This window comes from Agelaius tricolor, unplaced genomic scaffold (genome assembly GCF_023055355.1).
Source record: "Agelaius tricolor isolate 1412-34295 unplaced genomic scaffold, bAgeTri1.0.p SCAF_19, whole genome shotgun sequence".
Taxonomy (NCBI): domain Eukaryota; kingdom Metazoa; phylum Chordata; class Aves; order Passeriformes; family Icteridae; genus Agelaius; species Agelaius tricolor.
Window position 1 is genome coordinate 15,273,497 of NW_027269279.1, and position 26,283 is coordinate 15,299,779.

Sequence of the window (26,283 nt, forward strand, 5' to 3'; positions counted from 1 at the left end):
TAAAGATGCACCTGAGTTACAGCAGAGTCATCCTGGGACACAACTACAGCTACTGGTCACTGTTTATTGGGGGTTTTTAAGCCAACCCAAACTGCAAGTATACACAGACATAAAGCACCAGAGTAGACTATTACAGCTGGTTTTAAAACCAAAACCCATTGATTACTGTGAAGCATTGCTTTGCTCCCTTGTCTGGGGATAGCCTCACCCTGTGATCCTGCAGGTTGCCTCCAATACTCACAAATCACAACACAGTTGGGAAAAATCCCTGCTTGAATTCTGCTGTCTTCTACAGAATCCAAGTGAAGTGTGATTGGGGCTTTTTGGTTTCTGTTGCTTGAAGTTCAGTCACTTCCTAGGGGCAGCTGCAGGCTTGGATCCATGCTGGGAATTAGAGGAAGGACTCCATGTGTCCATGTGTCCAGCTGTATCCTCAGAACCTCCCTTCCAGAATTCAGGATAATCTTGTTACAGGGCTGACACAGCTCCTGTTGGTCTCAATATTCCAGTTCTGTTTCCAAGCCTATACAAATAGCTGTAGAATAGTTACATCTGGCTGCACATCATATAGAAAATTACAGCTGCTGTGGGCTGGAATCACCTGCCACCTGATCCCAGCTTTATCTGTGAAGAGAAACACTGGGAATCATATTTATGCCAATAAAATGAAGAGCAAAAGTTGCATGACAAGTTCTGTAAGAAGAGATCTTTAGCATGCTGTGATTGTCAGGCAAATGCTTATGAGTGTTTTTGTAAAAATCCCATTAATGCCTCTGCTAAGCACTCAGTGTCACTTTGTGAATTAACCAGAATTCCACAGAATATCCTGAGCTGAAGGAACCCACAGGGATCATCAGGTCCAGGTGGTGAACACCAGCTGACACTGCAAAAGATAGGCTTTAGAAGTTTATATGAAGAAAAATCCCCAAATGTATTTTATTTAATCTCTAGGTGGGGGTTTTTGTCAAAAGAGAAAAGGTGAAAATAGTCAGGTCAAGGAACAAGTAAGGTAAGATAAAGGGTTTAGGCTGCATCTCAGGTGTTATCACTGACAGTGCAGCACTGATGGCTCCCTCCTTTAAGCTTAAACCTCTTTTTACTTTCCTATTGGCACCAGATTACAAATCATCCCTCACAGATGTGAGCTGTGATAGCCAGGATGTACCCAAAGGAGAGCTCCAAGATGATGAAATCCATGTGCAAAAGCTACTGCTCCTAAATCCAGCTCTAGGATAAGATCCTGCCCTTGGACAATGCTCCTGCTCCTCTCTACCACAGAACAAGTAATGGGGAAAGGCAAAAAGGCAGAACTATTGCACACTGGATGGAACAGGCACCCACCCAGCTCGGCCTGGAACAGCTGATACGTGTCTGGGTTTCGGATTGTGGAGGCAATGAACACCTCAGGAGCTTTCCTGTCTCCTCTGGAGGTGGAGAGTTTCTGTAGCATCCCAATGAGGGCTAAAATTATCTCAGGATCATACACCACATCTACAAAAAAAAAAAAAAAAAGAAACATACAATATTTATTGAGAATTGAGCAAAAACCAGAATAAAAACTGCAAAGCAGAAATAAAATCTTCACAGTGTGGAGAATATTGACATTTTATGGGCTATGCCCCCATCACTAAAAATCAGTGCTCCTTTTAGTAAATGGATTGTCAGATATTTTATTTAAGCCCATCCTAAGGGAGGCAGCAGAACCACTGAATGTTGGTGCTCTGCTCCCACTGCCCTTGGCAAAACAAACCTGCCTTGTTAGAAATGAGTGGTTTAGAGGCTGCTGCCAAGGACTTGCAGATGTTTTCATCTGGAGTCACTCCCTGGAGAGCAGAAATGGTGGTGAGAGGTCAGGGAACACCAAGGGGAGCAGAATGCTGATGCTCGGGGGGGCTGTTTCCTACACAGAGGTGTGCAGGTGTGTGCTCCACTCCAGGTCCTTGTGCTGCAGTGAGTAACAGCAAACAGCAGAGAGATGTCAGTGCCCCTCAGCTCTTGCCTTCAGAGTGCAGCTGGGGCTGGTTTGGGCACTGAGCAGTGTCACTGCCATTAGGAACCATGCAGTGACTTCAGTTTATACAATTCCCATTTGCTGCATCCTGGGATACCTGGGATGCCAAAGTCATTTTTGCACCTGGATTCTCAGGTTTTTCTTTGCAAAGCTCCAAATCGGGGTGTAAGTCCTACAGCTGAGACATTCTGCTCTCACTGGGTATCACCACCATCATCCTACTGCCACTAGGTTCTCCATTACTGGATTCTTTATAAATCTCCCTCTGAATTTATACACAGACAAGTACAAATAAGTCTGGAGCTGGCTGTTGTTATTTGTTACTCCTCAGGAGGCTGCTGGGGCCCTGCCCAGCCCTGCTCCCTGTGGCTGCAGTACCTGCTGCAATGACAACGTCAGCTCTGAGAGCCAGCAGTTGTTTTTCTGTCACTGAGCCCCAGTCAAGCTCAGCCACCATCACTTTTGGGGGTTGGCAGCTCTGTCCTTCCCCCTCCTGCCCTTGGGACTCTGTTTGGGTGCTCCAGGTCACGTCAGGCTCTGGGGTGAGGCCGTTCAGCTGCAGGTTCTCCCCCAGCTGTTGGAGAACACGGGGGTGGCAGTCACTGAATATGAACGTCCTGGGCTGGCAGCTCTTGCAGATGGCAATTCCAGTGAAGCCAATCCCACTCCCCAATTCCAGGATTGTCCTGAGGGTAATGGAGTAAAAAGTACTATCAGGACTCTGCATTGAGTTAGAAATCAAAACATTCTAAATATAATTAAAGGTAAAATCAGTTCCAGATAATTACAATAATTTTTGAGTGAACTATCCACAATCTAACCTTTATGCAAAGCAGCTGGAGAGTTGGGAATAACTGAGGGTGGAATTGTCAGCATAAAATTAATTAGCTGAATGCTGATTTCTGTAAGGCACAAAGCATTCCCACCACAGGGAGGAGAGACATTCCCACCTGGCCTTGGCCATCTGCAGCACAGTTGTTTCCACCTGAGCTGGCTCTCCAGTTTTTAGTCAGTGGAGAGAAACAGACACTGAGCAGCACAGTTCCTTCTCCTGTGAGCTTAATTATTATTAAATTATCTCTCCTCAAAACTCCTTGCTCATCTTGACTGCTTATAAATAAATTGGAAATGATGTGATCAGAGCTGCACACTAATCTAACACAGATAATTCTTGGTGCATCTCATCATGAGGTGAAGGTCATTAGTGAAATTACTGAAAACTGAACAGCTGACCTCATAGAGCAGGTCAGACTGCACAGTGTAAAGGTTTGATCCCAAATCATGTCCTAAATCAGGTCCTCTCCTTGGTTAAAGTTTGGCAGAACAGACAAGAGCAGCAATTACTCAGCAGCAAAAGGGTGTAATTTCAGTTATTTTGGGTGCATAGTCTGTTATTAAATATTTATGTTATTAAATTACAGTTGTGTAGCTCACAGAATCAGAGGGCTGGAGCCCCTCTGGAGCCAGGCTGGCAGAGCTGGGGGTGCTCACCTGGAGAGGAGAAGGCTCCAGGGACACCTCAGAGCCCCTTGCAGGGCCTAAAGGAGCTCCAGGAGAGCTGGAGAGGGACTGGGGACAAGGCATGGAGGGACAGGACACAGGGAATGGCTCCCACTGCCAGAGGGCAGGGCTGGATGGGATATTGGGAATTAGGAATTGTTCCCTGGCAGTGCCCAAGGCCAGGCTGGGCAGGGCTTGGAGCAGCCTGGGACAGTGGGAGGTGTCCCTGCCCATGGAATGATGTCCCCTCCCAGCCAAAGCACTGTGTGATCCTGCAGGATCACAGCTCTTTGGTGCAGCCCTGCTGCTGCCATACCTGCCCCTGAAGAGGCTGGGGTTCTGCAGGGCCCACTGGGCCAGGTGCAGGGCAGCCTCCCAGGTGAGGAGCCCCGTGGTGCCCCCGGAGATCAGCGCCGTGCTCTCGCAGAGGCTCACACAGTCCCCCGAGGGCTGCAGGGCACAGGGAGGCAAAGATGCATCAGCACAGGCCATGACTGAGAGCTTGCAATCAACAGGAGCACCTGGAAAAAGGCAGGAAGCACTCCAGGCTTCAGGGTGTGTGGCATTCACATTCCCTGAAAAAATTCCTCCAGGCTTTTCTCCTGGGAAGCTGAAAGGCAGCGAGAGAAACCACACAGAAAAGGAAAACAATTCTTATCTCATTTAATTCTCCTGTGTTGTGCTTGTCTGGAATGGGTTTGGAGATTGTTTACCCACAGGTGATTGTTTCATTGGGTTCTGCTGTGAGTTGTTTTCAGTCTTTGGCCAATCAGGGCCAAGTTGTGTCAGGACTTTAGAAAGAGTCAGGAGTTTTCATTATTATCTTTCTAGCATTCTGTAAGTATCTTTCCTGTATTCTTTAATATAATAATAGTATAGTATTCTTTAATATAATATAGTATAATAAAATAATAAATTAGCCTTCTGAGAACATGGAGTCAGATTCATCATTCCTGCCTTCATCGGGGCATCCTGCATTTACAATAAAGGTGGGTGTTTATAAAGCAAATTATTGCTTTATTTGGGTGAGTAAATGTGGTTTAGAACAGTGCAGAGTCAGTTTTTACCAGTAAGTAGTTTTTGTAACAGTGAGTAGATTCTTCTTTTTCTTTTAGAACATCTGCCAGTGCCTCATAGAGTTCATCCAGGGGTTCAGCTGCTGTGGATTCAAGCTGTGGGGGAAGAGAACAGGGCAGCCCTGAGCATCACATTGTCATGAAAGACAAAACAATTGCACTCTAAGCCCCATTTTAGTACAGTGAATTTACACTGAATGTTGTGGTTGGTTATTACATGAGGTATTCTCAAGGGAAAAAAAAAAAGAGAAAAACAAGTGAAAAATAAGCTGAAAAGCAAGAGGTACCTTTTTGATGAGCTCAGTCAGGAAGCACCTCCTGTACTTGGCTGAAGGGGGATATTTCACACACAGAGGGTGAAGAATTGTCTACAATGAGAAGAGCCATGGAAACCAATTACCCAGGGCAGGGCTTAGGAAAGGCACTAAGGACCACAGGAGGACCATTAATTGGGTCTGGGTGCCATGAAATACTTTGGAATTTAGTCTGTACAAGAAATGCTAAGCCAGAAATTGAAATGGGATCATTTCTGACAGGTCTGTGAGTTTACATTAACTGTGGCCACAGATTTCTTACTTTTTGTGGCAACAAAAATATCCCTTTTCAATTGCACAAAGAGGAAAATAGACTGAAAATAATCCAATTTACTCTCCTCCTTCTTTTGCTCTTCTCTTCCTTCTTTCCGTTTTGGTTTGCTGCCTGATTTTGATCTCCATCCGCAGGACAGTTTAGCACGCCCATTCCCTGTATCCCGAACATCCCGGAGCCATTCACCACATCAGTGCTGCGGCACGCGGCTCTGTTTTGATCTAAGAACACCCAAATACCGGGCAAAGAAGGGAATCTGCGGATCTGCGGGGCCTAACGAAACACCGCGACACCGGATCACTGATCTCCGGATTTCTGAGCAATTCCGGCGGATTTGGGACACCCCGGTGATGGCTCGGGGGTGACTCCGAGCCGCCCCTCACCTTGTGCAGAATATCCGCCAGCAGCGCGGAGTCCGGCGCAGACCGCAGGCTTTGTTCGAGTTCCTAGAACAGGATAAATAAATAAATAAATTAATTAATAAACAACGCCGCGGTGCCGCCTTCCCCCGCCCGGCCCCTCCGTACCGGCCAGGGAAGCGAGCGGAGCGGCCGCGCCGCCAGGAAGCGGCGCTGGAAGCGCAGGGCCAGCCCCGGGCACGGCTCGGCCATAGCCCTGCAGCACACACGGCCGGGCAGGGCCCGGGTCCCGGGAGCAGGAGCCGCCCCGAGGGCGGAGCGGCGCCGCCCCACGGGCCCGGAGCACGGAACGGCCGAGCGGGGATCGAACCCGCGACCCCCGGACACGGCTGCCCCACAGAGCTGCCCGGGCCGCAAGGGGGCGCCACGGCCCCGCTGCCCGAGCGGGAACGGAGAGAGCGGGAAACACCGGGATGGGGGGAATCACACACCGGGATGGGGGGAATCACACAGTGGGATGGGGGGAATCACACACCGGGATGGGGGGAATCACACAGCGGGATGGGGGGAATCACACAGCGGGATGGGGGGAATCACACAGCGGGATAGGGGGAAACACACAGCGGGATAGGGGGAAACACACACCGGGATAGGGGGAAACACACAGCGGGATAGGGGGAAACACACACCGGAATGGGTGGAAACACACACCGGGATGGGGGGGAACACACACCGGGATGGGGGGGAACACACACCGGGATGGGGGGGAACACACACCGGGATGGGGGGAATCACACACCGGGATGGGGGGAATACACACCGGGAGCGGGGGAACAGCGGGAGCAGGGGAACACAGGCATCAGGGGAACATCGAGATCATGGAGCACTGGCATCGGGGAAACGTGGATCAATGAATCATTGAGATCATAAGAACCATGGAAACATTGCAATTTATGGAATCGTGGAATCACTGGAAACACAGAATATTGGAATAATGGAATCAGGGGATCATGGAATGGTTTGGCTGGGAAGGGTCATTGGGGACCAGCCCATCCCACCCCTGCTATGGCAGGGACACCTTCCACTGTCCCAGGCTGCTCCAAACCCCATCCACTTGGGCCTTGGGCACTGCCAGGGATGCAGGGGCAGCCACAGCTGCTCTGGGCACCCTGTGCCAGGGCCTGCCCACCCTCCCAGGGAACAATTCCTAATTCCCAATATCCCATCAATCCCTGCCCTCTGGCAGTGGGAGCCATTCCCTGTGTCCTGTCCCTCCATGCTGTTGCAAGTACACTTGCCCTATCTGCTGCCTGCGGGCACTGGAAAAGGCCCCAGCTGAGCTCCCCTGCGCTGTCCTTTCCCCAGACCCTCCCGGTTCCCGGGCTCCCCTCACGGCAGAGCCGCCACAGCCCCGCCGCCACCTCGGGGGCCTTGCCTGCCGCGTCACCACTGCGCGCCCCGTGACGTCATCGCCGCACGCCGCCGCGAAGGACACGGCGCCCGAGCGGGACCGGAGCGACCCGAGTCGAACCGAACCGGAGCGGAGCGGAGCAAGCGGCCCGGGCGGGCTGAGGCGCCATGAGCAGCCTCGCGCAGGATGAGAGGCTGCGGGTGCAGCAGCTCCGCGCCCTGCGGCGCCGCTGGCTGCGGGACCAGGAGCTGAGCCCGCGGGAGCCCGTCCTGCCGCCGCAGCGGCTCGGGCCCGTGGCCGCCTTCTGGGAGCGCTTCCTGCGGCCCGGGGAGCCCTGGCGGCAGCAGGTGAGCGGCGGGACGCGGGCACCGCGCGGCCTCGCCCGGGCCGCTGGCCCCGCCTGACCGTCCCTGTGCCCGCAGGTGCACACGTTCTACCAGGGCGGCCGCTTCGTCCTGCTGCGGGTGCTGCTCCCTGCCTGGGCCATCACCTACTACCTGAAGTACCATCTCCGGGTGCGTGCGGGCCCGCCGGGGGGAGGGAATGCCCGGCAAGGGCCGGGGGGATGGAGCGGGAGTGGTCCCACAGCGAGTGGGGGAGGGTGCTGCTCACATTCGGCTGCAGATGAAGGTTATTCCCCGTGGCCTGTTCACCGCTTGTGTTGCCTTGCTGGGGTAGCACTTACATATAAATTTAGTGTGATACTTCATCCCATAGAATCACCCTTGTGACACCCCAGCTGCAGAGCTGCCCCAGCCCTGGGCCAACAGCAGCAGGACCTGGAGCTGCTGGAGAGAGTCCAGAGGGACCCACGGAGATGTCCCAAGGGCTGGAGCCCCTCTGGAGCCAGGCTGGCAGAGCTGGGGGTGCTCACCTGGAGAGGAGAAGGCTCCAGGGACACCTCAGAGCCCCTGGCAGGGCCTGAAGGGGCTCCAGGAGAGCTGGAGAGGGACTGGGGACAAGGCATGGAGGGACAGGACACAGGGAATGGCTCCCACTGCCAGAGGGCAGGGCTGGATGGGATATTGGGAATTAGGAATTGTTCCCTGGGAGGGTGGGCAGGCCCTGGCACAGGGTGCCCAGAGCAGCTGGGGCTGCCCCTGGATCCCTGCAAGTGTCCAAGGCTGGACGGGGCTTGGAATAACTTGGGATAGTGGAAGGCTTAAGGCCCCTTCCAAGCAAAACCATTCCATGATTTATGGCAGTGCCCAGCTTCTCCTGTGATCGAAGCAGAAAAGCTGTGTCTGAATTGTTCCTGTCCTGCAGGAACAGCCCTGGGAATAACCAGGGCAGCAGTTGGTGTGGGGAGGGAAAGGGGCCAGCCCTGCTCTCCCTGGCAGGTGGGACTGCTGCAGCCTCAGGCATTTCTCTAAGTAGTGGAAGGTTTAACAGGACTTGTGCTTAGCACAGTTTGTATCCTGGAAGGGTCGTGGTGCCCATTTTGAACACCCTTTGTGCTTCCTCCAAGTAACACTGTTCTCTTTGCCCTTCCCTGTGTTCTCCCCTGCTTCCAGAAATCGCCGCACGGGGTGGTTGTGACCAACCCACGGATATTCCCAGTAAGTCTCTCATGACCTGTCTTATCTTCCAGCTGTGTCACACAGACAGGAAGGGGTTTCCAGGGAGCTTTGTGCAGCACCTGGGAAATGTCTAGTGACAGCTTTCCCAAGGGATGTGCTGGGTCCTGTGGGCAGCACAGCAACAGTGGGTTTGGGCATTTTAATCTTATCTCAGTGTCTTTTTCAGTGTTATCTCTCTGTAGAACCTGGCTGATGCTGCCCCTCCTGGGTGGAAAATACAAACATTCCTTTTGGGAATGGGTGTTCAAAGCCCCAGTGATTATTAATACATGGAATCACACAGGAGTGGCTCTGCTTCTCCTCGTTAAGCCCTGAGAATGTTGGTTCTGGCTTGGTCCCAGTTGTCCCTGAAGGTCCTCACACTCAGGTGTCCCCAAAGAGTTGGGCCACCTCAGCTTAGGACAAGTTCCATGAAGCAGAGTGTCACAATGTTTGGTCTTTTCTGTTTCCAGGCTGCTCTGAGCTGTTACTGATTGGTGTAACAAGTCAGAGGGCAAATATTCCTACAGAAGATCAGCTCTGCCCTTTCTGACTGCTGCCCATTTCTGGCATAATACCTCCTAATCATGCTCTATCTAAAATAAAACTATAAAATATTCCATCCCAAACAACCACAAAGCAACATGCTGAAGGTCAAGCTGTTGGCTTCTGTCTTCAGCCTCATTTTTCATTTGAGTTAGGTCAGCTCAGCAGGCCAAGACTGTGCCTGGAGCTGGAACAAGTGGCACTGGGGCAGCAGGTTGATTTTTGAGGGATTCCATTGCTCTCCGTGGCCTCTGGGTCATGGGGTTGGACTCACTGATCACTGCTGGAGGGGATTATGCAGTGTTATAAGTAATTTTTAAAACAAAACAGCTCAAAATGTGTGGCTGCTGTTCTGTAGTGAAAACAAGGGGTAAAGCGAGTACAGGCTCCAGGAAATTTTGCTGTGATGTTACTCCAGCATTCTGGGGATGTTGGGGGAATGAGAGTGTTCTGAGTGAGTTGTGCTGAGATTCCTGCCTGGAAGTGGGGACAGTTGCAGGTTCCCTGAAGGACTGGGCTGTGCAGGGGGAGTCTGGATGCCACAGGGAATGCTCACCATGCTCTCTTCCCACAGGGGGACAGGATTTTAGAGACTGGAGAGATCATGCCACCCCTCAAAGATGAGCACCACAGGCACCACTGATGGCCAGGAGCTGATTTCCTCTGTGGGTGAACATGGCCAGAGCTGCACCTGCTGTGTCTCTTCCATAAAAGAGTCTTCATTGTGCATTGTCTCAGCTCCTCTGTCATTTACTGTCTCATTAATCCGTGTCATTCCAGGTGCTCCTCCTGTGGGAGTTCATCATTGTGGATCCTGGGGATCTCCAAGGCCCTTACTCAGCTCTCAGTGAGACCTGACAGAAGGACAATGTGGGCCTTGGGGTGACAAGAGAATCACTCTGGATCCTGGGGATTTTGGAGCAGGCTGCTCCAAGGAGCAGAGCTGAGCCCCTCACACACACTTGGTTCTCCTCTCCCACTCTACCAAACCCTTTCTACCAACCCCTTCTGACAGACTTCAATGAAAACATAGCTTCCACCTATGTCATCCCACCCCTCTGCCTAGGGGGGTGGCAGAAGAGGCACTGCTGCCAAAAACCCTTTTTACCACTCTTCCCTCTGCCTTCAGCTCTTTCTGAGGAAGAGTCTCCAGCCCCCACATCCCTGGGACACTTTGTACTGGGAAGACTGGTCTCTTAAAGAGCAGTGATCCCTGTGGGTCCCTCCCAACCTGACATATTCTATGATTTGAAGGCTTTAGTAGGTACTTTGGGGATAGGAATGGTTAATTCTTGGTAACTGGTTAATTAATGGTAAATTCCTGCCCAGCAATCCAAAGGGTAACCTGGGCAGTTGTGACACAATCCCCTCATGGAGCCATGAGAGAGCAGCCCAGCCCGTGTGTGTGAGGAGCAGGGGACAGGTCAGAGCCCCTGTACTGTTGTTTGGGGACAGCCAGACCCCTCAGAATGGCTCTGGTGGGGACTGGAACCATCAGGGCCATGGCAAACATGGGTAAAACTGCCCAGCACTCAAAGGAGATGAGGGAGGCCATGGACCCCAGGCCCTTGCCAAAGCCACATCCCTTTCTTTCCTTGGGCAATCGGTGGCTCAGGGTGGGACAGCACTGAGGAATGAACTGGGGGGCAGTAGGATCCTCTGGGTCATCACTGGGGAAGGTTGGGGGCCACTGGGGGGCGGGAGAGTGAGCAGGGGCTGTAGGGGAGCACTGGGAAAGTAGAGAGTCAAGGGGGAACCTGGGTGTTGAGGGGTGCTGGGGTTGGTAGAGGGGCTGCAGGAGAATGAGACCTGTCCTTCCCAAGGCCCTGGGGGTCCCTGTCACCACCCCTGCCCCAAGGTGTGCCCAAGGGCCACAGTGAGCTCACCCCCCTGGCCAGAGACCAGGGGAGGCCTTCCCTCCCTGGGCTCCCCTGACACCCCCACCCCACTGAGGACAGCTGGGGTACCCCAAATCCCCGAGGTCTCCGTGCACTTGTGCAATGCTTGTGAGGAACTGGGGACTGTGACATCTCCTGGGGACACCACACAGCCAGGGGGATACTCTCAGAGCTCCCAGATTCCCCCAAGAAGGCCCTGATACTCCCCGGACTCTCCAATTCCCCTAAGGAAATGCTGACAACTCTCCTCCTCTAGTGAGAATTCCCCCAAGACTGCAGGGAATTCCTCGTACCCCCAGAGTGCTATGAACATTCCCACAGCTCCAGCAACCCAAGAGACACCCCAATCCCCCATGTCCCCATGATGTGGGGCCCAGGGGGCCGTTTTCGGCACAGAATCAGTGCCTAAAGGACAGGTGTGGGGCCCTGGGATCACCTGGGGGTTTTGGAACAGATAATCCTCTCTGAACAGAGGGGATGGATACCTTTCCTTCAAGCAGGGAGAGGTTTGAGTGCCATAACCACACCAAAAAAGACAACAGAGCACCTTGAACATGTCCTGGCACAGCTGCAGCAGGACCATTCACCTCCATCCCTTCAGCTGTCCCTCTGCAGGTGACAGCACGTGGTGCTGGGCAAGCAGGAGGAACCACGAGTCTGGTGTCAGCCCAGGCACTGCTGACAGCTGCTGGGCCTGTGCAGTGACCATGTGCCTCCACAAACACAGTCTGGATCTCCCCTGGGCCATCCCTGTACCTCTCAAAGTCACTGAGTCCAATTTCCCTCATACCAAAAATGTGGGAGATGCATTCTCTTGACAATGAAAGCAAAATCTGGGTTTGTATCATATTCTTTCCTCAAGTGCCCTCAGTGTTGCACACACAGATATTACACACAGCACTACATCTTCTACAAAACTTTGAGATCCCTACCACTAAAAACATATCACTGATCAGTAATAGATAATCACATAGATAATCACAGAGTCATGGAGTGGTTTGGGTTGAAGGAACTTTAAAGTTTATCTTGTCCCACCCCCTGCCATGGGTAGGGACACCTTTCACAACCCCAGCTTGCTCCAAGCCCTGTCCAGCCTGGTATTGGACATTTCCAGGGATCCAGGGGCAGCCACTGCCCAGGGATCCAGGGGCAGCCACTGCCCAGGGATCCAGGGGCAGAGCCCAGCTGCTCTGGGCACCTTGTGCCAGGGCCTGCCCACCCTTATACAAAATATATAGATTATATATTTAGTAAAGAGTTGCATTTCCTTGCACCTTCCATTGCAACAGCTCAAGGAGGAAGATCTCCTCCCAAAGCAATGATGGATCTAAGGCTTTCTGTCCTGCCCTCTGAAGGCCATCAGGACCTCCTCGTGCTCAGGCTGCAGCTGGGAGGGTTGAGGGCAGGCACCAGGAAAGAGCCACTTGCCAGCAGAGGTGAGAACTGAGGGAAGGCTCAGTCAAGCTTGGTGTCCTAGGAAATGAGGACTGTGGAAGATCCTGGCATGTGGAACATGGAAATCCTTCCTCTCTCTCACCTGAGGTGCCTCAGGCAGGAGCTGCTGGTTCCAGCACTGCCAGAACACAACGGGAATTCTCCCTGTGCATCCTCCAGTCCCTGCCAACCCTGGGTGTGTACCCCTGGCCTTGGCCAGCTGGGTCTGCTCCAGGCCACCTCCCATCCTCTGGGGTATCCCATGGCACAGCAGCTCGGGATCAGGGCCAGGGGAGCTCACAGAGACATCCAGAGCCGTGTCTGGGCTGACACACATCAATCCACAGCTGCTTGGACCTCAGCTGTGCCAGTCCATGGCGTGGGGATGGTGCCTCAGGTTTTGGCTTTTCTGTTTTTCAGATTCTGCATTGCTTTAGTGTGCACTTCTGAACTTCACATTAGGGGATGGTGAGCTCTCTTCACAGAGTAGGGAGACAAAACAATTCCTTCTCTAGCTGGGATCAAGGACAAATGATCCAAATCTCAGGCCCAAGAGCACAAACAACGTGGACTGGAGAGAGAAAAACAAGGAGAATGGGACTGCATGGGCTAAAGCTGTAACTGGACAATTAACTCCAATATGCAAATGGAGCAGAACTCATAAAAGTGAGAGACCCCATGCCCGGTCGTGCATTTTGAGACCATTTTGGGTCATCTTGGGTGCAGCCCTGGCTGGGCTCTTGTGCTGCCCAAGGTGGATCCATTGAGGCCTCCTAATAAATCCCTACTTTACTCTTTAACTCTGCCCAGTCTCTGTTCTAGGGCAGCCTGAACAAGGCATCAGGGAGAGCTGGCTGACACTCTCTGTCAGATTTGGGAAGTGCTGGTGGTGGGGGAGAACCTTTGCAGCCAGAGGAATGCAAGGTTTGTATGGTCAGAAAAAGCTCAAGATGGTCCAGGCAGCCCAGGCAGCTCCAGGAAAAGCCCTGGAATAGTTTTAGGAGGCATGGCAGGTGGAGGAGAAGCTGGGCAACAACACTTGAAAATGATTGTTTTCTGTGATGGGGTTTGCTCAGGGCAGAGCAGGAGGTGACATTCCTCTGACCTTTCATTCCCAGGAATGCAGCTCACTGCAATATTGATGCCTCTGCTGCACCAACTGAATGTTAGATCCACTTTATCATCCATGACAGGAACAGGAATTTGCCTGGAATAACTGGAAACCTCTGTCTTACTCCAGTGCTCATAGATGAGATGAGCACTGCCAGTTATGGGCCTCAGTTTATCCAGCTAAAATTAGGGAATGTGGATCCCAGTTCATTGAATTTCTGACAGGCTGGGAGAGCTGGGGGTGCTCACCTGGAGAGGAGAACGCTGCAGGGACACCTCAGAGCTCCTTGCAGGGCCTAAAGGGGCTCCAGGAGAGCTGGAGAGGGACTGGGGACAAGGGAAGGAGGGACAGGACACAGGGAATGGCTCCCAGTGCCAGAGGGCAGGGCTGGATGGGATATTGGGAATTAGGAATTGTTCCCTGGCAGGTGGGCAGGCCCTGGCACAGGGTGCCCAGAGCAGCTGTGGCTGCCCCTGGATCCCTGGCAGTGCCCAAGGCCAGGCTGGACAGGGTTTGGAGCAGCCTGGGACAGTGGGAGGTGTCCCTGCCATGGCAGGGGTGGGATGGGATGAGCTTTACAGTCCCTTCCAACCCAAACCTTCCCACAATTGTAATTCCTAACTGAACACGCTGAAAACATCCACCTTTTGAAATCACTTTCTAACTGGGCAAAGTTTGCTTCACACATTTATTCTCCAAATAAGATGGCCAGGCTGGTGACATAATTCCAGCCAGGAACTCCCTGTCATGCCAGAGCTGGGCTCTGTGCTGTGAAGATGTTGAAGCCCACACGAGCTGCAGGGACTCCTCTGCTGTGCTCTCACACTCATCAATAATCCTGAGCATAGCAAAAGGAGCTGAACCCAACTCCCCACACATGGGCTTGTTCTGGGTGCTTTGAGGAGCCATCTGCTATTCCACAAGGCTGAAGGGATCAGGGATGAAGGCACCCAGCAGCTCTCATGTGACCTGTGGGGCCAGGACCTGGACACCTTAGGGGACCTCATGTGGCACCAGAGTGCAGCATGGAATGTCCCCGAGTGCCCAAGCTCCTACTCCAGCTACTGCTCCATGGCTGGTGACAGATCTCACTGGAAACACCCACCATGGTGGAGCCAGAGGATTCTTTTAAATTCTCCCTTTCCCAAGTGGATCCTGAGAGATTTTGCCCTACAGTGGGCAAGACAGCCCCACTGGCCATGGCAGGATTCCATTGCAGGGCCAGCAGTTGGACTTGATGATCCTGGTGGGTGCCTTCCAGCTTGGGATATTCCATGATCCTGTGATTTGGGGGATAGCTGCTCTGTGCTTTCCTCAGGCACTGCTGGAGCACCAAGCCCTCAATTTCCCCAGACCAGGAATCCCATCTGTGAGTGAAGGCAGCATGGGGCTGCTCCTGCCCTCGCCCACCACAAAGAACAGCAGCAGAACTATGTCTGCAGCCTCTAGAAAAAATGTTTGCAAATAAATGTGTTGATATGACTGGCAGTCACATTTTACAGAGGCATGAAGGGAAGCCCAAGCTTTTCATCAGCTTTTGGTCCCTGCAGTGTCCTACAGAAGGTCTCATGAACATTTGCCATTTCAGTACCCCGCAGAGAAAGCCTGGGGGGCCCTTTGGGGAGGGTCCAACAGCCTGAAGAGAACATTCTCCCTCTTTAGCAACTGTCATGTTTCACTCAGCAGCCACTAACCACCCTCCAAGATTAGTGGCTTAAATGATGCTGCTTTTGCTGGAACAACGACCACTGAGTTCCCATCAGGGTGTGCTGGACCAGCTGGCCTGGGTCCCATCTGGGGCCCTCTCTGTTTTCCCTCATGGCTCCGGGAGGTAGCAGCCCAGCACGGAGAGTCGAACTGCTCCCATCTCTCATCTCTGTGGGGTGGGAGGGTGTGAAGGTGCTTCTTAGCCCGGCGAGTCTGGCCTTGGTTTGGCTCGGGACGTGGGTCAGGGCTCCGAGGCCGGGCGGGTGCAGGCCCCGGCCCGGCCCGGCCCCGCTCCCCCGTCCCACGCCGATCCGCGGCTGCACATCGCCCGCAGCGCCGAGCACACCCCTACGGCCCCACCTTCGCTTCATGTGCCGCCAGATCATTAAAGCTGTAATTACGAGCGGCTTCTGCCCAGGTTGGCTCAGCCGCCGGCTGTGCTCCGCACAGGGAAGGCCCTGGGATCCTCCATCCCCTCGCGGCGGCGCCTTCAGGGGAGCGCCGGGGACGCTCAGGGGAGCACGGAGCCTCCGTGTGAGGGCTCAGGGCCACGCACCCGCCTTTCCCAAGCCGCGGCCCCGGACGAACGGAGCCACGGGATCCCCGGAGGATCCCCGGAGGATCCCCGGAGCACCCCCGGGACCCTCCGGGACCCTCAGCCCGGGCAGGTCCCACCGCCCCCGAGGCCAGCGCCGCCTGCGCTGCGACCCCCGGCCGGGGGTCGGCGCTCTCCCACGGGCCGCAAGGCAGGCTGGGAGTCGTAGTCCTCGCCCACCGCACAGCGCCCGCCGCCCCTCACCGGCCGCTGCGGCCCGCGCCCTCCGCGCGCCCGGAGCTCGCCGGTCCCTCGGGCCCGAACCACCGCCGCTGCCCGGGGCTCTGCCGGGCCTGCCCCGGCCCCGAACCGCTGCTCCCGGTGCCCCGCTCGGCCGCCGCTTTCCGCTTCCTGCGCGCGGCGCCCCTCGGGGCTCGTAGTCCCGCCGCGCTATTCACGACGGTCCCTGCGCTGTCTCCGCGCCGCACGCCCGCGGCCGGGACGGGGCGCTGCGCCACGGCGGCGGCGTAGGGCGGGCGCGGGGCTCGGGCGGGCGGGAGGAAGGGCCGGCGGGGCGGCCGGAGCGGGTGCGAGCTGCTCCGCCCGGGGGAACGCGCGGGGCCGGGGGACGGAGCGGCAGCGCGGCGCCTCCACCCCCAGGTGAGCGGCGACGGGGGCGCGGGGGAAGGGAGCGGGGACGGGCCGGCCGCCCGGGGCCTCCCGCCGCAGCCCCGCGGGCCGCGGCTCCCGCCCGCGCCGGGGGTCGCCCGGGGCTCTCCCGGCCGGAGGCGCCGGCTGGGCCCGGCCGCCCCCGGGCCGCCCCGCACCACCTGTTGCCGGTGGGCCCGTACGGGGGCTGGAGGCCGGGGGGCCCGGGGGGGCGGGCGGTGCCGGGTCCCGGCTCGGGGCTGTGCGGCGGCCGGGGCGCCTTGCCCGGGGCTTTGGAGAGACCCGGGGGCTGCGGGGGACCCCGCTCGCCCCCGGCCCGGCCGCACGGTCGGAGGGGCTTTAACGGGCTTGAGGGTCGTGCAGCAGCCGGGGGGGACGGGGCGGCTCCGTGACTGCCCGCCTCAGGCTGCAGTGCCTGCCCTGCCTTCGCCCCGCGCCCGGCGCGGCGGGATCGCGACTCCCGGTCCTGCCGCGGGCAGGGGAGCCCCGCCGGGGGCACCGCCGAGTGCCGGCTCCGGGCTGGAGCACGGCAAGCCCCCAGCGCCCCAGGCTGCCTGTACTGCAGTTCTTCACTCTCACCTCCAGCTTAGACACCCGTGCTGGGGCTGAGCAGGGCTTTATGCAGAGTTTCTCATGCCTCTGCGAGTTTGCCCTTTAGAATCAGTTGACTGGCTATTATCCTTGGGTCTTGAACATCCTTGGGTCCCAGTGTCTCATCAAGAACCCTGGATTTTGCTGCATGTCAGCTCAGCTTGCAGTTGAAGCATCTCAGCCTCTAGGTCCTGGATGCAGGAGCCTTAGAGGATGGAAAAAGCTCTGTACTTGCCAGCCTCTCCATTTACCGAGTTCTCTCCTCTCCCTGCTCCTGGGGTACATCCCCCCAAGCACCAGGAAGCAACTGTTGAGGGTGATCATCCGTGGGCCTGTTAGAGGAGATGGGATAATGTGAACGTTGTGTTTGAAATGTCATACTGTTTCCTCCAAGCTGGGAATCTCAGTGGAGCTTGGCTCTCCGTAGGCCCGCAGGCCCGGGATGTGGCTGGGTGGGTTCCATGGTCAGACAGAAGGTTGTGTGGGAATTGCTCACTGCACGTGGCCTGGGGCACTGGTGCAGGACAGTGCTGCACTGCTGTGGGTGAGTCAAGAGCTGATGGAGACTGGGAGATGTGTTTGGAGGGAGCCAAGGTGGAAGTGAGGGGTGCATATCCCAGACTGTGGCTCTGAATGCAGAGATCTTGCCATGCTTTGCACGTTGTCACCTGGGACTTGTGCTTCAGGGCTGTGCTCTTCCCTAAACTGGAGCACACCTGCAGTGACAGACTGGCTGCCTGTGACTGAGAGTCTGCTTGTGGCTTTTGTCTGGCCATTTTTTGAGATCCTGCTGAACAGTCTGGCTCGTGCCCCTGAGTGCACCACAGCAGGGCTGAGCTGTCTGAGAATAACCTGTCCAAGGCATGATTCAAATTACCCTGATGTTATGCGTGTGGGGATATTAACTCATTTTGAGTTGCATCAGCTTCTGTTTGTATCCAAGGCTTTAAGAGTTGGAGGCAGAAGGCAAGACCCAGCATTGCTCCCTTCCCAGGAGGGGTTGAATGGCTGGAGAGCCCTTTGAAGGCCTGATGTGACTGGCTGGGTTTGCTGAGCCCGATTGCTTTGGCAGGAGGGAGAGCAGCCTCCTCCAGCCTGATGACTTGGTGCATAAGGGAACTGGAGGCGTGGGCCAGGCACAGTGTCTCCTGAATCGGAATAAATCTTGGAAAACAACCCAAAAGTGCTAAAGTTGCACGTAAAAAAGGTCAGGCGGCGTGCCCAGACTCGGAGCTGTCTCGTGGTGGCGTTAGGGCTGGATGACCCCACAGAGGAGCCTGGATGTCCTCAGCACAGATGCACTGATTGCCCCTCTCTCCTGCTTGCTCCCCCCTTATCTTTGCTCTGGCACCCTTTATCTTTGCTCGGAATTCTGCTGGCTTTGCAGAGGGAAGTGGCCACGGCCCTGGTGTTCCCTCAGCCAGCTGAGAGCAGTTGGCTTTAACTCGTGGAAAACACACTGCTCTCTTCTGTCCTGGAGGTTTTGTGGGAGCTTTCCAGGTTTGTGCTGGTTGCATGTGAGATCCAGAGAGAGACTCAGCCTGTGTTATGTGCCCATGGTCGTGTTGATCCCCACTGCTGGGAACATCATCTGCTCCTAGGTGGAGAAATGCTGTTTTCCTCCCATCTTCCCGCTTCATATGAATCCAGGCTTGTTTTTTTCTGGCTTTGTTCTGACCCTTCCTGTGAACAGAGGACCAGACCCTGTGGCATTTCTCCAAGTGAGGATTTTTATGAAGCAGAGGGAAGCTGGAGTGAGGGACTGTGGCTGCCTTCAGTCAGAGGAGGCAGATTTGCACAGTGTGTGTCAGCCCAGTGTCCTGCCACCATGGCTCTCTCCCAGTGCCCAGAGCTGGGGAGAACCTTGTGAGCCCCTGTTTTGCTGGAACTTGGGGCTCTGATCAAGGTCGCACTCAGTGCAGCCTTCAGTGGGAAAGCTGCTTATGCGGGTGGGACAGGTGAGTCAGTGGCTTCCTCCTCATTTTCCGTCATAATCCCACTCTGGAGTGAAGCGAGCTGCCTCCCTGCTCCTCTGCATCTGCCTGTGTTCACCTCAACCTCACTGCTTGCTGTTGGAGCCTTCCTGAGAGGTTCCCTGCTCTCCAGGCCACAGTCACCAGGCTGGGCAGGGAGGAGCAGGCTGCTCCGAATTTCTGTCACATTTGCTGTTTGGAGTGTTGACACTTGCCTTGCGTTTAGCAATGGCAGCTGAGGAAGCCAAGGGAGGCAGAAGAGCTGCTGCCTGCTCACGAGAAACATTTAACTCTTGCCCTCACAGCTCCCTTCCCCATGTGCTGGCAGCTCTCAGGTTGGCTGAGAGGAAATGCCAGTGGTGTTCCCAAAATTTGTTACTGTTCAGTTGCTGAAAGGATGAGGAGGGTTTTTGTGTGCCATTTCCTCTTGCTCTGGAAGAAAAGAACGCTGGTGCCCTGGTGCCTGGGCAGAAGGGAGAAGGGGGAGCCCTGGCAAGGAAATAGGATCCAGAGAAATGTGTCACCAGCAGAAAGAGCAATTGTTTTCCTGCATTTCCATGGCAGAGCCTTGTCCTGTTCAGGCAGCCCGTGTTTGACAGCCAAGATAATACATTTATATTGATGTAATTAGCAGGACGTGGAGTTTGCTGAATGGCTCGGGGGCAGCCTGCTTTTCAGAATAACTCCAGCAAATAGATCAGGGAGGATTGGAAAGCTGCCGTGGGTTGCTGGAATTGGCCCGTTGGGTTTCTGGAGGTTGAATACATAACTGCTGATATTTCCTATTGTGCTGTACCCTGCCTATTTGAAAAGAAAATAACTCAAGGGAACATGGGGCTATTTTTGCCAGCTTGAGATGATCAAGTTTGATTTCTAAAAACTGAAGCCGAGTCTTTAGGCTTGCACATTAAAACCAGTGTTGGAACCATATCTCTGTTCCTCCACAAATGCGTGCCTCCACACTTTGCCAACGGTGTAAACTCTAATGAGTGTTCATATAAAAAGAAAGAGCTTTTCTGTTCCTGCAGTGCAGCCCCTTTTGTAGGAAATGCTGTGGGCCTGAGCAGGCTCAGCACCAGGGATGGTGGCAGTGACACAGTGTCAGGGGACTGAGCTGGTGTCCTGCCCCAGCCCTGGCATGAGCAGCCCTGATAACCTCAGGGTTATCAGTGCATTCTCAATTTGGTGGAATAAAGACCAAGAGCTTACAAAAAGCTGTTGTCCTCCTCCAGTGATGCTGCCCAGCTCCATTTCTAATGTGATGCTTCCAGTGGCACCAAAGTTTCCCCTTCAGCATCTTGTTCCCAGTCCCAGCCCAGGTGATTTCAGTTTACTGAGGATATCACAGGCAGCTTCCCAACTTGTGTCCTTCTGCTTCTGTAACAAAAAGAGAAAGTTACTCATGGACAGCTTTGCTGGCAGCAAATCCCCTGTGTTTGTGCTGGTCTGTGGAAGTGGGAGCACAGCACCAGGGTCTTTGTGTGCTGAGCTCTGTCCTCTGCTGTGGCCATGCACAATCCACAGAGGCTGCAGCACTGGTGTGCTCAAGGTCTTGCTCTCCAGCTTGCCCCTTGTCAATCTGCTTCCTGCAGACTCTGGCCAGCAGGCAGAGCTCGGGAAGTCCTTGGAATTCCAGCCCTGGCCAGCAGGTCTGTGCTGAGCTGCTGGGAGCTGAGTGCTTTCCCTTCCTATCCCATGGAATGTGCAAGGATACTGATGTGATGTGGCACTTGGGGGGTGCTCTGTCTGCTGGTGTTGGTCTCACTGCCTTTCAGTGCAGGAGCAGCTCACTGAGTGCCTTGGAGGGGCTGTGGGCTTGGAATTCTCTGTGTAGCTGCACAGACCCTTGGGCTAAAAGGATCAGGGTGGTCCCTTTGAGCCTGAAGGGTTCCTGAATCAGTCCTTTATTTACTCATTACTGGTCCTGAGGGGTGTTCCTGGCCCATTCTGTACACCCTCCCTCTGCTGCCCTGGTTCTGTTAGCAGCACCTGTCCAGGTGTTCACCACAGGGCACCTTCTCCCCACTGCCTGGAATTGTCAGTGCTGGAAAGTGCTGGAAGAGAAAAGCTCTTTGTGAATTCACCATCACCTATCCCAGGGGTATCACACTGCATCTGATGGTGTGGCTGTGGGGATGGTGAGCAAGGTGAGGGGGCAGAATGGGGTCCCTTGCTCTGCCATGCTGCTAAAGAGGCTCACTGATCACATGGTGCCAGCTGAATCCTTATTTCTGTCCTCCCTTCCCAACCTAAAATAGAGGAAGTGAGAGTGTGCTGGAGAGCCAGACACTTAGGGACAAGGGTTCTCGTTGCCACCATCTGCTAAAAGCCTGTCCCAAAGGAGACAGCACTTCCCAAAGCAGGAATTTCATTAAAACAGGTTGTTTTGAGAGCACAGAGTATGAAGGAGGAAGGGGAAATATCTCAGAGGAGGGAGGTTTGCTGAGGTAACTACTCAAACGTCATGGCTTCTGGGGGTGGGATGGGCATGTTTGGCATAATCAGAGGAATTTGTACTTCAGAATCTCCAGGAGATGTAGCTGGTAATGATGTCCTGGCTATGCAGAGTAATTAACATCTGTTTCTGTATTTGAACATTCAGGCAGCGTGCCCCGCCAGACATCGCTGCGTTCCCATCCGGCCCCTCGGGAGATCCTGCCCTGTTGCTAATTGTCGAGAGCTGTCCAGAGTCCTCCTCCATGTGATCCTGCTGTGCCCCATCCTGCTGTGCTCCTGAGGTGTGCCATTCCCTGCTCTGATGACAGCCCCCACCAGGATGCTGAGCAGCAGCCACCGGCAGGGAGGGAGGCCAGTGCTGGGCACGGAACTGTAAAGTCACAGCCAAAGGTTCTGAGAGCACGAGTGAAGAGTTTGAGCTGACCCAAAAGCTGTCTCCAGGGGGGACCAAGCTCCAGCTGGATGTCGTGGGGAGTTCTGCAAGCTGAAGTTCAAGGGGATGCTGATTGAGGGACCAAAAATGTGAGGTTGGTTGTCTCTGTTGGTGCCATGCTAATGGGCCTGGAGTCTCAGCAGTCATCTATTCTTACGTGCCGTTTTTCACTCTGTCCAGCAGCTTGGGACAGCAGCTGCTCCTTCCAGGCTCGGTGTGCTCCCAGTGCTCGGTGCAGGGACCTTCTAGCATGCTCCTCCAGCCAGGCCACTCAGCGGGTGCCAGCAGCAGGACACCAGGCTGACCCTACAGCGACAGGCACTGCACCTGCCAAGCAGCAATCGTGTTGGGTGAGAGGCTTTTCTGATTCAGCTGGCACTGGGCTGGGCTGGGAGGGGCTGGAAGGAAGGAGACCTTCTCTCCTCTGGTTTGTGAGCACAGTTACCCTGCTTCGTGTTTCTCATGCCTCTCGTTCTTGTCTTTCTTCCTTGTTTGAATTCCTCCTTTGAGTGTTTCTGTGCTGGCTGTGTGAAGGCTACGTGCTTAAATGGGTGGGGATACCAATATCCTCTGGTTTCCTCATGGTGAAGAAGGAACTGTGAAATTGGAAGAGAAATTGTGGGGTCTTCCAGCACCTCGCAATCTTAATCTCACGTGGCTGTCCCAGGGTGTGTTTGAGGCAGTGCAAGGACTGGGCAGTAAATGCAGAAACTGCATGGGTTTGCCTGCAGTAACCACAGAGCTGTGGCAGTTCCCAGCCCCCTGGGACAGAGAGGTGACTGTTATGCCTTGTGTGCCTGGGCTGCTCAGGAGGCAGGATGAGGTGCTGGGAAGCCAGTCTGAGCTTGGACCATCAGGATACATTTGCAGTGTGTGATGGTGTTTCCTTGGATTCAGATGATCCAGGTTGATGTGGCCTCATCCAGGCTGGGGCTTTGGATTAATCAGATGGACACTGGTGCTTGCTGTGTGGTGGCCCATCTGGCCTGGCTGGTTGTTTATGGCCTAGCTGGAATCTTTATGTGCTGTTGATGCCCAGCCACAGCAGAAGGTCTGCAGGAACCTCTCATGGCTTTGGTCAGTGAAGCTGGGCTATGAGCCCTCTGCTGTTAGAGTGGTGACTGTCACCAGGCAGGTGTTGGTCAGATCTCCACCGTGGCTCCTTCTCATGGCTGAAAGGATGAGGTGGTGTTCCTGCTCTTGGATCTGTTTTGAGACAGCCTTGGAATGTCTTCCAAAAGCTCCTGCCCTTGTTCCTGTTGCCTGACCTTGCCATGTCTTAGCAAGCAAAGCCTGCCGGAGGGTCTGCAGCACCACACAAGGCTCAGGCCTGTGGATGTGTCTTGCAAGGCATGTGGGAGTGGCTCCAGTAACATGATCTCCTCTCCATCTGCCCTTTTGGGTCGGGATGCAGCCAGCAGCCCTTGGTTAAAGCTCAGCTCCCTCCTCATGCTGGAGGTACCTCGTGTGGCTGGCTGGCTTTGTTCCACCATTACTCAAGCCATCTGCATTGTGTTTCAGCCCTCTCAGAGTACAGCCTTTTCCTCATGTGACCATGGTGTTTGTTCAAATGACTGTTCCCAGAAAATATTGCTTAAGGTGTGTGTAATTGAACACATCCTACAATTGCAGCTGTACTGGTGTAGCTGAAGAGGAGCCACTTGTGATGGAGACAGTGAGCCAGTAAAGCTACTCTGGTGAGGAGAGGGGAGGGTTGTGGTGGTCTCAGGCACTGTTTTGTTTGTATCATTCCCTTGTGCCAGGTGTTATTCCACACCTGTAATTTCAATGCAGGGTGATCTCCTAACAGAAGCAATGGCATGGCTGCCATGTCAGTGTGCAGAAGGATTGGTGTGTTTTTCAGGTGTCATCTGGAGGTGAAGAGGTGGTGAGCAGTAATGTGGTGCTTTATTATTAAATGATTGTGCTGAGCTGTGCTGCCCTGTTGCTCAGGGAAGCTGTGGCTGCTCCATTCCTGGAAGTGTTCAAGGCTAGGTTGGATGGAACTTGAAGCAGCCTGGGATAGTGGAAGATGGCAGGGGGTGGTGGGAGATGGGCTTAAGGTTCCCTCCAACCCAAACCATTGTGTGATTCTGATTCTAGATGAGGAACTTCCTCTCTGTCCCCTGAGTCTGTCCCACCTTCCTGTTCTCTCCCAGTTCCCTTTGCTCCTGGGGAAGGCAGGGGCCTCTTGTGCAGCTCTCAGCAATTATTGTGCTTTTATCTCTTGGTTGTTTGTGATGGAAATGCCAAATGGCACCATTGTCTGACAGGCTTCTTCCACCTCTGTGCTTGCCTGAGGCACAGCTAGAGATGTGTTGGCTTAAATCTAGGCCAGTTAGTTGGAAATTGGGACGTGGTGCCTGATGAAAGCCAGGAAAGGCCAAATTGCATTAAAATGGCAGAAGGAGACAGCCAGGTGCTGCTGCCTGTGTGGCTTGGGCAGGGCACTGCAGTGTGGACTGGAGCTATCTCTAGTGAGGGATGCAACTGGATGTGTCTTGGGCAAATGATATATTTACTGTCTGTGTAATCGGTGTTAGAATTAAAGCTGTGACAGGACTGTCTGGGGACAGTGTGCTCAGGGGACATCTCCACCTCCTGCCTCTCAGGCTTTGCTTTCCAAGTCTGTGCCCTGAGTTTTCACTGGCTGTGAGACTGTTTCTTGCTGCAATTTTCTTCCCCTCCCTTCTGCAGTGGCCAGCCCTTCATCTGCTTATCTGTCAACTTAGCATGATCTGAAGATACAATCCCTGCTGTCCTTTTGGGAATGACCTTGTGTCTGTGCTGTGTCTGGGCCTCTATGAATTTGGATTGCTGAGTGATGGGGGGGAAGGAACTTCATGGGTCATCAAGTCCAGTTCCATGCTGCTGAAGATGGGCAGTCATCTCATGCAGGTCATGAACTTGTCCAGGAACTAATTATTGGAACTCATGTTGTGCTTTTTTCCCCAGTGCTTCTGGAGCAGCTGGTCCAGAGGTCTGCTCTTGGAAAGGTTAGAAACCCTCCTCAACTTCCAGTGTCCACTTTTCCTGGGTTGGTTTGCTGTGCCTGTGTCATTGCAGAGTGTTAGCTTGCAGATGAGATGATGACTTGCAGATTTTTTTCCTTCTCTGGTTCTCTGTAACCTTTTTGTCCTGCAGCAGTTGTGGCTCTGGTTGGAGATTTGTCCTGAGAAATGTGCTGAAGGCTGTTTTGTTTTCCCATTTGGGCAGCTTGGGTTGGCTGGGCCCATTTGTTTCCTTGTTGTGCTTTTGAGTGTTGCAAGTGCAGGTGGAGCTGCGAGCTGCACAGTTTGTGAATGTTAGCGAGTACAGAAGAGCACTTTATGTGCTGCTGTCATTTCTGTCTTTTCTTTTTTAATGTTTGTCCTTGCTACTTGTGCCACCTTGCCCCTTCAGGAGGGAGAGATGTCAGAAACATTTGAATCAAGGTGAAGCTGATAAAGCAGTGTGTTGAAGAACCAGTGCCTGGCTCTTACTCGTGGCTCTTATTCATGTTTATCTCTAGCTGTGAATGTGCAATAACAACAGTTCTGTTCAGCACAGGCTGGCACAGCCTCAGACAGGAAGATCTGCTGTTTACCAAGCAACACTCTGCTATAAGTGAGAAAGAGGGGAAAAAAGTGGTTTATTGCTGCTGGGTAGCTCAGAGTGTAGTTAAACCTTTCAGAAAAAAGAGGAAACTAAGAGCACATGTGTTACTCAAGATGCATTTTTCCTGGCAAGAGTCCCATGTGTGTGCTCTTCTTGCAAAGCATCCCTGCGTATGCTCCTTCCCATTCAATCCACAGCATATTGGGAGCAGGCAGGCAAGAGCTTCCTGTTTTTATAATACAACTGGTCTCAGCAGGCAGTCTGTCGAGGTGATTTTTCAGCCTGACATCTTTTGTAGCTGGGGCAGCCTGTGAGCTGAGTAGGATGGCAGAACTCTGCTGCAAGGATTATAAACACGGGGAGGAAAAGATCTGGAAATGAGATCTGCTGGTAAAGCTTCCCGGGATTGGATGCTGTGGCTTGTGTTGTTTTGTTCCTTCCCCTGTGAGTGTCCCTGTGGCTTTTCCTCGCTGCTGGTGCTGGGAGGGCCCTGCCAGCCCACCCACGCTGTGCTGAGCTCCGGAGTCCCCACAATTGGCCGCGAATTGCGGGACACACGCGGCTCGCTGCACTTCAATGGAGCAGTGTTAATTGACTTAATGGAGCCCTGGGCTTGGAGGGAGTTCGTTGTGTGGGTTTTCTTAAACGTGTGTGCACTCAGACCCTTCTGCAGCAGTGCCCTTGTTGCCATTTTCACGCTGTTCAGAAACTGCTTTGCAGTTGTCAGTGGAGATGAGGCTTGAAGTTAACCCTTATTTTGAAAAATCCTTCCTGCTTCTCCTCTTTTTCTCCCTCCAGTTTGTGATTAAGATGCTGATTGCCCTTTCA

At 54.0% G+C, this 26,283-nt stretch overlaps 3 protein-coding genes across 8 annotated transcripts in view; 2 read left to right on the top strand and 1 right to left on the bottom strand.

Moving 5' to 3' along the window:
* Positions 1 to 44: 44 nt before the first annotated feature.
* EEF2KMT (eukaryotic elongation factor 2 lysine methyltransferase) lies at positions 45 to 6,064 on the bottom strand. 2 transcript variants are annotated; one of them, XM_071444572.1, is made up of 8 exons: positions 5,703 to 6,060; positions 5,559 to 5,621; positions 4,875 to 4,955; positions 4,579 to 4,683; positions 3,828 to 3,961; positions 2,390 to 2,697; positions 1,342 to 1,491; positions 45 to 624 (listed from the first exon to the last, which is right to left on the bottom strand). In XM_071444572.1, exons 1-8 carry the CDS (start codon positions 5,784 to 5,786, stop codon positions 524 to 526), a joined length of 1,026 nt encoding a protein of 341 aa, XP_071300673.1. In that variant the 5' UTR covers positions 5,787 to 6,060; the 3' UTR covers positions 45 to 523. The 2 variants fall into 2 exon arrangements, with proteins under 2 accessions (XP_071300673.1, XP_071300674.1); XM_071444573.1 differs by lacking the exon at positions 4,875 to 4,955 and having other exon boundaries at positions 5,703 to 6,064.
* Positions 6,065 to 6,986: 922 nt separating this feature from the next.
* On the top strand, positions 6,987 to 9,777 carry NDUFB6 (NADH:ubiquinone oxidoreductase subunit B6). Its single transcript, XM_071444575.1, has 4 exons — positions 6,987 to 7,292; positions 7,368 to 7,460; positions 8,460 to 8,504; positions 9,625 to 9,777. The coding sequence occupies exons 1-4, from the start codon at positions 7,113 to 7,115 to the stop codon at positions 9,691 to 9,693; spliced, it is 387 nt and encodes a 128-aa protein (XP_071300676.1). The 5' UTR covers positions 6,987 to 7,112; the 3' UTR covers positions 9,694 to 9,777.
* Positions 9,778 to 16,247: 6,470 nt separating this feature from the next.
* Positions 16,248 to 26,283, top strand: part of CAPN15 (calpain 15) — a 56,655-nt gene continuing 46,619 nt past the window's right edge. For 2 of the 5 annotated variants that reach the window (XM_071444543.1, XM_071444546.1), the window contains exons 1-4: positions 16,248 to 16,395; positions 21,571 to 21,952; positions 22,042 to 22,208; positions 24,814 to 24,854. The gene's annotated coding sequence lies outside the window, so the exon portion shown is untranslated. Of the gene's footprint in view, positions 16,396 to 21,570; positions 21,953 to 22,038; positions 22,209 to 24,813; positions 24,855 to 26,283 lie in introns of all 5 variants that reach the window. The other 3 variants (XM_071444545.1, XM_071444549.1, XM_071444544.1) reach the window with 2 other exon arrangements.

Bases quoted from the DNA above. Each gene is read 5' to 3' on its own strand.
- EEF2KMT (XM_071444572.1), bottom strand. From the start codon at position 5,786: ATGGCCGAGCCGTGCCCGGGGCTGGCCCTGCGCTTCCAGCGCCGCTTC. The intron at 4,684-4,874 runs GTACCTCTTGCT...CTTCCCCCACAG, and splicing joins TGACTGAGCTCATCAAAAAG to CTTGAATCCACAGCAGCTGA. The intron at 3,962-4,578 runs GTAAAAACTGAC...TGTGCCCTGCAG, and splicing joins GTTACAAAAACTACTTACTG to CCCTCGGGGGACTGTGTGAG.
- NDUFB6 (XM_071444575.1), top strand. From the start codon at position 7,113: ATGAGCAGCCTCGCGCAGGATGAGAGGCTGCGGGTGCAGCAGCTCCGC. The intron at 7,293-7,367 runs GTGAGCGGCGGG...CTGTGCCCGCAG, and splicing joins GGGAGCCCTGGCGGCAGCAG to GTGCACACGTTCTACCAGGG. The intron at 8,505-9,624 runs GTAAGTCTCTCA...CTCTTCCCACAG, and splicing joins CCAACCCACGGATATTCCCA to GGGGACAGGATTTTAGAGAC.